General features: G+C 33.0%; 1 protein-coding gene across 2 annotated transcripts in view; it reads right to left on the reverse strand.

Annotated features, from left to right (window-relative positions):
- Positions 1–236: 236 nt before the first annotated feature.
- LOC117168318 overlaps positions 237–9,106 on the reverse strand; it is a 20,943-nt gene continuing 12,073 nt past the window's right edge. The window contains exons 5-14 of one of the 2 annotated variants that reach the window (XM_033353891.1): positions 7,051–7,186; positions 6,328–6,926; positions 3,971–4,391; positions 3,541–3,716; positions 3,326–3,464; positions 3,032–3,237; positions 2,803–2,950; positions 1,843–2,723; positions 1,464–1,650; positions 237–1,088 (exon numbers count right to left, since the gene is read on the reverse strand). In XM_033353891.1, coding sequence (XP_033209782.1) covers positions 557–1,088; positions 1,464–1,650; positions 1,843–2,723; positions 2,803–2,950; positions 3,032–3,237; positions 3,326–3,464; positions 3,541–3,716; positions 3,971–4,391; positions 6,328–6,926; positions 7,051–7,186 — 3,425 coding nt within the window. In that variant the 3' untranslated portion in view covers positions 237–556. Of the gene's footprint in view, positions 1,089–1,463; positions 1,654–1,842; positions 2,724–2,802; positions 2,951–3,031; positions 3,238–3,325; positions 3,465–3,540; positions 3,717–3,970; positions 4,392–6,327; positions 6,927–7,050; positions 7,187–9,106 lie in introns of both variants that reach the window. The other variant, XM_033353890.1, reaches the window with a different exon arrangement.

Below are 9,106 nucleotides of genomic sequence, written 5' to 3' on the forward strand. Positions count from 1 at the left end.
CAAGTTGCAATAAAAACAGATAAATTTATTGTTCAAACTTCAATACATTCAAAAACTAACTTTCCAGAGATAATAAAAAAAGTTCTTAATAATTGTTTGGATTCACGAATTTATTTTTATAGATCATTCAGAATTACATATAGATCGTAATTAATAAAGATTTAATTAATTTTTTTTAATCCTAATAATAATTTAAGTTTATATTAGAACTTAAAGGCTGTAATACTTGCGATTAAAACTTTAAACATAATTAGAGCTAAAAACTCAATAATAATTATAGTATAATCCAATAACATTCTGGCAGTTAGAAGTAAAGAAATAATCACAATTGAACACTTTTAAATACTTCTGGCCTTACTGATTAAAACAATATAAAATCTCGTGTCTTATATGTACAAATATCTTTTTAAAATAGCTTATTTCGCTTTTTTCATAAATTATAAAATAACCTTAGTTTATTGAAAAAACGTGTAAATACTGATATTGTTAAATAACATTAAAATCATCTGATTTTCACTACAATTATAAAAAAATTTTAAATCATATAATATTTCTATTATGAAGTCCTAGTGTCATTACGATACGTCAGATTTTCCGTTGTAACATTTTTACTTCGACGACGATTTCTTGCAGGCTTGGGGATACGTTCCACTTTTCCAAATCTTAACTCAGTTACTAATAACTTGGAATTGACGTGGCCTGAAGAATCTAAGCTTTCGTTTTTGCTTTTCACTGGAATTTCCTGAGATATTTCTGATAATCTTAATAGTTTTCCGGGTTGGTCTGTCGATTTTTCGACTCTTTTTCGCGTTCTTGTTACGTTATTTGATGGATGATCTTTTTGAATATTGGTTGCTGCGATCGAATCCCTTTCATTCGGTGGAGGTTCACAATGAAGGTAAGCAACAGGCCAACGACGGCTGACGAAATTTTTGTCTAGCTCTGTGTCATCATCGAGATGACGAGCATTTTCATTCGTTTTTCTGTTATCTTTTTGTGATCGAATAATTGGACGTGGACTTGGCAGATAAGGAAAGTATTTTTCGCTGCAAGGCCTCCACTGTTCTTCCACTGGTCCCACATAGCACCTGTTAGATAGAAAATTATATTATTGGGTAATGGTAATCAAAATCTGTTTGAAATAGAACATGCGGTACAAATTGGTATCACAAAAATAAATTCTTCGAGCATTAATTTTTCTACCACAGTGAAAGTTCACTAATGTTAGTTAAAAGTATTGTAAAGAAAGAGTTTAAGTACTTTTAATGTAAATTTAAGATTATGTAGATATTGAAAAATATTTAGGTTGGTAAAATTAAATCTATGGTTGGAACTTGTTTGAAATACTTTATTAATAGAATATGAGCTTTAAAAAGTGTAAAATTAATACTTTGAAAAATTCTCGATGTTTTCAACAAATGCAGAATTAAAAACATTGATATCTTAATTTAAAAAAGACATACCATGGATAATTAAATCCCTTTGAAAACCCACAGTGACTAGTAGGCTCGCAGCAGTAGTCCCAAGATCCAAATTCACTTCCTTCCGTTTCACACGACCAGAATCCAGCAATTTTATTCCTTTCACATTTAGTGCCTCGCTTACATGGATATCCACTTACTGAATAATGTTGGAACACGGTAAGCCCATCTGCTAAAATAAAAATCAATTATATTCTGAAAACAATAAACATTTTAATGGAATTTCTATGGAAATTTGATGAATACCAAGGATGGAATTCAATACAAAAATTAGTACAAATTACCATGGAATTTCATGGAAAGCATATTAAAAAATGCTTTTTAAATTCTACATAGAATTAGAGTTGATCTATAGACTTACGATAGACTGCTCCCAGCTTATTATCATAACCATGGAATCCAACCCCATGATTAAATTTATCATCAGAAAATCCTCCTCCATAAGCTCCATGTCCTTCTTTTCTATCGTGATAAGGAGGTCTATCTGGGTGAGCGCTATTCGGATTAAGGGGAATCACTTCTTGGGAATCATCAGGAATAAGGTTTCCATCCAAAGGTCTATCATTATCAGGAAGTGGAGGTCTTTTCTGAATCGGAGGAGGTCGTCCATGACTTGCTTGAGGTGTATCATATTCCGAAGTAGGTCTTCCAACACCTGGAAGAGGTCTATCATATTCTGAAGGAGGTCTTCCATAACCTGGAGGTGGTATTCCATATTCTGGAGGAGGCCTTTCATATCCTGGACGAGGTCTTTCAGATTGTGGAGGAGGTTTTGCATAACCTGGAAGTCTTTCATTTTCTGAGTAAGGTCTACCATGATCAGAAGGTAGATATTCATAATTAGGTCGATCAGGACGTGGTGGACCATAACCAGGCCTTCTATGATCTAAAGACGGAGGTCCATAAATCGGTTTTATCTGGTTTGGAGGGCCATAACTAGGTCTATCATAACTTGAAGGTAGAGAACCATATCCTGGTCTTTCATATTCTTGAGGCGGAAGGCCTGATCCAGGTCTACCATAGTTAGGCCTTTCAACATCTGGATAGGGAATAGGTCTACCAGGAACAGATGCTGGACCTACAATGTCGGATGTGTCATCTATTAGTAGACACTGAGGTTCTAATTCTTGCCATACAAATAGTATATGATCATCATCGTAAATGTAATCGAGGCCTGGCCTCAAATCTCTGCTGGGAACGTCACTTAAAAGACAATTATTGTCTGATCCATCTCCTTTGATCCTGCAAGAATAATTTAAGAAATTTTTAGAAGCAAGTATTTAATATCTATACAAATAAATTGGTAAATGGTGGAACTCACTTATAACTGAATGACCAACAAGGAACGTCATCCTTTGATCTCATTTTCGAGCATCTTTGACGACAATCTGTTTCAGTTTCCACACGAATTGAAAGTACTACCGAATATGGAGATAATCTGCATGGTTTTTGGTATGAACTGTAGCATACTGTAAATAGAAGATTAAATATTATAATAATTCTTTCCAATTTCAATACCTCATTTTTCATTAAACAGATATTTGTTATACCTTCTCCCCCCTCTGGGAATTTTCTGTTGGTTGGAGCAACATTTGGTCTTCGGGTAAAGGGGAAGGGTTCGCATCCTCTACCAAAACTACCTCTTTCATATAATTCGGCTCCATCAGCATCAATTAAATTCTCAGGATTGATTTCCTGAGAAGACCAATCACTTAGGAAACAATTTAGTGAGTCACCAGAGCTGTCTTGTCCATGTCTGGTTATAATCATTAAAATCACACAAAATATTAGATACAACTGTAATTAATGTTTAAACTAATCGTTTTATTCAAAGGTTGTTTTACCTAAAAACAAAACTTCTGCAAGTAAATTCTTGAGATCTAACACATTCTGATTCGCATTCTCCTAGACCCGTAACAGATGTTCCTTTCTTTATTACATCCGTTGGCATTCCGAAACCACTTTTAACTCTCCAGAAACAATCTACAATTGAATTGATAATTTCATTATTAGCAATAATTGACAAAAAAATCTATTTTCTGGATAAAAATTGAAATACCATCAGGAGGTCGTTGATCAGGTTGTTTGGAAGTTATACAACGGCTTGTGTCTTTTCCCATTGCATAGATATCATAATTTCGATCCGGTTCTATATCCATATAAAAACTGAGGTTTTCATAAGGAATTGCACTCAGGAGACAATTATTTGTTGGATCTGTAGCTTCTACATTATACCTATACAAAAAATAAAGCCGTCGTTTAGAAAAGAAGAAGTATGCCATTATATTTCTCAGGTGGAACATTTGTGTTATTTTAATATTTTTGTTTATAATAATTTAGTTGTTATTTTTCTATAAATAGATATAGTTGCATAAGAATGGATTGCAAAAATATATAATAACATATGTCATAAGTAATTAGGAACTATATAAATTTGACCATGGGACGTGAAAATTGAGGTGATCAAAGTAACAGATTATTGTAAATACCTGTAAGAATATGTTCTGCAAAGTAGTGTCTTTTCTTGATGACATAACTTTTCACATTCATCGACGTTTTGGGCGAGATAAGTACTGCCGATTAGATTCCTTCCTACTTTGAATCCAGCTCCAGTTCTTATGGAACATTCGTGTTCATTTTCGGTTCCTCCATATAACACGTCTCTATTAGTCGGTATATAATTGTCTCCGTAACCAAAAGCACCACCATAATTATAAAACTGACCGTAGACGTGATCGTTACCAAAGGGCCGAGGACTTTTATGGGGATCGTGATCGTTTTTTGGCGGTTCTAATTTACTGATCTGATTGGTATCATAACCATATGAACTACCGTAAGTGTTACTGTAAGATCCCCAATCATTCTTTCGGTCGCCGGCTATGTAAGGGCCCACTTCGTTTGTGTCGGTAACTATTGGAAAATGAATATTATACTTTTGAATTTGAATTGAATCAGTAAGAGTTTTTACTTATTCACAACGATATCTCACTGATTCCGAGAGCTAGGAATGGGTTACTGAATCAAATATCCTAGAAAATTCCTAGAAAGATAGTTCTACAATATTTCAGAAAATTCTTCAATTTTGCAGTAAGAATATTATAAAACATTCTTGAATATTTTCAGAGAAAGTTCCAAAATATTTCACAAAATGTCCCAAAATGCCATGTTTTTCAATGAGACTGTAGGCTATAATATTTAATAACATCATCAAATGTTGAAAAATATTCTAGAAAACTTTATAACATTTTAGAATTCTCCTAGAATTGATCCGATCAGGTTATCGATTTTTTGGCACCTTCTAAGGTTATCGTGGATCGCTTCAGACCCAAGACATGTTAAAACGCCCAATTATCAATAAAAAAATCTGTTAAAATTTCTGTACAGTCTTAAATACTTCTCCTTTAAGGGCATATCATTAAGATTCCAAAAAATGTAAACAAATATTTTATTTCTAGTGATAAACACATCCAACTTCCAAAAATGCAGACATTTATTTAAAAATGCATGGATCTGAAAGGATCCACGATAACCAGATCTTGTTGATTTATAATTCTTCTAGTGTTCTCGAAAGAACACCTTATTTTATTATGAAATTCTATTACAAAACATTCTTGAATTTTCCAGCATAGTCTCATCAAGTGGAGATTATTCTGTAACATTCTAGAATGCACGAAAAAATGCAGAAAATATTACAGAATATTTTAAAAAGATCGAGGGCATGATAGAATTTGTGTTATTCCTGAATTAATAACAGTTGGGTAACAAATTTGCTTCAGTGAAATATTAATCATTTGTCATATTCAATTAAAACTTTAATGAATGTTTGTTAATTAGAACAGAAATAGTGAATTCCAACTAATAATTACTATACATTTTTTTAAGTGACATTAGTGACTACATCTGACTAAATCCGATTTTCAAAATATTTATTATGCAAAATTAATATTGCATTAATATTATATAATTCCAGAATTATTTAGAACATTTCAGGACAATTTTAAATTCAGGTAAATATTTCGTGAACATTTGAGCAAATTCCAAATTCGAAGAATATTCGATAAAAATGTAAAAACTGCAGAATGTTCTAAAATATTTAAAACCACTCTATTGTAGAATTTTCTAGAAATATAAAAAAAGTATCAAAACCAGTCGATTTTATTAAATTTGTACTACTCTATCTATTTTTTTGTACTTTATTAGTTTATTTTATTGGGAAATTCTTAAAATAAATAATACAAGGAATCTGTACTATCATAGGAGATGATAACACTCCATCAGTAGGGATCTCTTTCACTGACCGTGATAATGGAAAATGAACACTATCGATATCTAATAGCGAATCCGGGTATCCTGCACTGGTGCACTCCGACCTGTACCGAGGCAGGTCGGAGTGAGAAGGAAGAAGTAAGATGGAGCGGGCGGAGTGCTCTTGGAGTACGCTAGTGCAGGATAACCGAATGCGTTATTTGAGGAGTGAACTTAGATCGATAGTGCCGATTTTCCATTTTCACAGTCGGTGAAAGAGATCTCCACTGATCGATTGTTACCATCTTCTATGACAGTACAGATCCCTTGTAAAATTCACGTAGATAAAACGTAACAATTTGTTAAAGGCAGCATGTATTTCTGAAAAAAGTTCTCTTATCGACCTTTCTAGTAGCTTAGTGGTAAGAGCAGCCGAACGCCAATCGAAAGACCTCGATTTGAATCCCAGTGGAGCGAAAGAAGATCTTTTTTCAGACAAATTTTTAAATTTTAAAATAAATAGTTACCTCGTCTAAATTTCGACCTTTGGGATTTCATATCCCGAAATCGCGAAAAATCTTCCTTACAAATTTTAACTTACCAGAATCGGGATATCCATGATCATCCCTCCTTTCCGGAAATTGAAGATAATGAGGGGGTTTCGGTGGATAACGGGAATAAACATCAATTTCCATTGGTCGATTTGGTGGATCATCTATAGGTCTTGGAGGATAAGGTCTTCCATATCCAAAAGTTCTATAATCAGATCTATCAGGACCTCTTCTTCCACCCCCTCCATGAGAAGAATCATCTGGACCACGTGGTACTACGTAAGGTCTACCGCTATAACGGGAGCCATCTCGAGGTGTTTCATATCCAGGACGCCGATCGTAATCTGGTGGCTTACTGTAGAAATTGTCTGGTATCCGGTCTCCGAAGCGTGGAGGTGAAAATGCTCTATCTGGTTGACGAGACCTCCAAGAATCACGGGGCGGTCCGTAAGGCAAATTCGGTTTTGGGGTCGGATATCTCCACGGTCTTTGGTTATTATAAGTTTCACCGTAATTTTTTCGATAACAGGCAGCATCTCTGCCATGATATTCGTAATGAGAATCTGACATAAAATCTTTGCTAAGGTCCATTCTTGAAAATGGCATCGATGCTAGTTCACAAATTCCGCGAGGACTGGTACCCATTCGTCTAGTTTACACCATACCATTTTTTTAAAACAATTAACTTTTAATTTTGTATACTATATATAATTCTTTTACACTCAAAAATCTAAATCATTAATTATGGTATAAAATATAAAGGAATTTCCTACCTGTAGCTGAAACCTTCACAAGGGAAATTTTTTTGCAATTCACAGTCCTGTCGACAGTCTTCCATTCTTTCACATTCTATCGTACGTCTTATGTGAACTTCAGCGACTTTTTTCCCTGGTATTTTTCGATAACAAGCTGCATAAATATAATAGAATTATCAGAATCTAAAGAAATCGTTTTCAGGTAAGTTGACTCTATAAATAAAATCTTCACGGTGGTCCTGAAGAGGGCAAAGCTTTGAGCAAGAGGAATAAAAAATTGGATCTAAAATTAAGTTCATACATCATTTGCAGATTCAAAATCTAAAAAAATTAAAATCTTAGCTGCTCCATTTCGCAAGATATAGATACCTATTATAATATTTCGCAGCACTCAAAATCGTTATTTTTTATATTATCACCATATATCAAACGCTTGAAATGAAACCTACAATGACTTTTTGCTTCAAGAATTTAAATAATAAAAACTGAAACATAAAGAAAAATAAATATAAAAAATAAAAATTAAACATCACTTTGACACAAGGAGCATTTCTCTTAGTGCGTTGACTAACTTTTTTTATTATAAATAAAATAATTTAAGGATTAAAATGTCCATATCTAACGAAATATAGCAGCAAGGATTATGATTTTTTTACATTTTAAATCCATACATGATGTAGAATCTTCCTATCAAATTCTATTTTAGATTCATTTTTTTCTAAACTTTTTCTTCTTCAGGTCCACCGTGTCTTGTATATACTTTTACTAAACTTCTGTTCATCTGCAGATTAATTTCCGATTGTAATTTGCTTTTTTATAGTTAAATCAATATTTCCTTGAAGTTCTAATTGAATTTGAAACTTAAATATAAATTATAAATATATATATATATATATATATACATATACATATAATTTATCATATAATTGATCACATCACGAATCACTTACTCATGCAAACAAAATTTGGCTCGTTAATTAAAATAACCAGAGTTGCTTCAGAGTTTTGAAACATCGTTTGCACCAAAAGTAAACACAACCACAGTGCAGACATTATTCTCACACATTCACACATTTTGATTTCCACTTAGAAGATCCTATTTTAAAAATTAGTTCCTATCACCTGATTGTCACCAGTATAACTTTCAATAACTTTATCTCATTTTAAACTGTAAATCTTATTTCGAAATATTTGATTTGACTAATTATGTTTTTTCTTTGTGTTTTTTTGTTTTTCAAAATTCTCACATATTTTCCCCTGCATTAGATTTCATTCTAAGTCAATAAAAAAATCGATTATTGCGAATTGTTTGCTTCGCGCGTAAAATACGGCTTTTCCCATCTTTTTTGTGTCGGACGCGAAGGAAAAAAATGAGAGAAAAATTATGTAGCTGCTTACAGTGCGGATCGTTTTATACAAAAGTGAATGTTTCCGTGGGATTAGTGGGAGGACCAGCGCACCGATGAGGAGGGGTTTAGCGTAACACGATCATTACTATGACACCTGTATTATTCCTTCTTTATTTCTCTATTTTTTTTAATTTGCGGCGCTGCACACGCCAGAACAGTTTAGTAATTATTGCACATAAAGTACATGGAGCGCAAAGAAATCATTTAATTTTTCCTGATGCTAGAAAGATTTAATTATAACTTCCTTTATTGAGCTTTTATCACTGCATCATGAGAAGCAGAGAAAATTGTAAAAAGACAATTGGTTGTGAAAATGATTGCGGATAGTTAAATGATATAGGCACTTAAAAGTTATTTAAGTAGCCATCAATTATATTTTTAGTCAAACTATTCAATCAATATCCAAAATCATTGCTGAGCAATTAACAGTAAATGCAGTATTTCTAAAATAAAACTTTTAATCTAGTTTGAAGAATAAACCTTGGGCGAAGAGCTTTCTAGATGATTTTTCGAATTATATTTATTCAATTATTGTAAAATCAAGATAATAAGCTTTAATATGGAGTGGGGAATCTTACATAACGACTTCGTGAGGTTCTTCGCTTGGGGTGATTGCTAGAGAGATTGATCAGCAACCTGGGTCGGAGCAGTGTTGCGGAACGAAC

Source organism: Belonocnema kinseyi, chromosome 2 (genome assembly GCF_010883055.1).
Source record: "Belonocnema kinseyi isolate 2016_QV_RU_SX_M_011 chromosome 2, B_treatae_v1, whole genome shotgun sequence".
Classification (NCBI taxonomy): Eukaryota; Metazoa; Arthropoda; class Insecta; order Hymenoptera; family Cynipidae; genus Belonocnema; species Belonocnema kinseyi.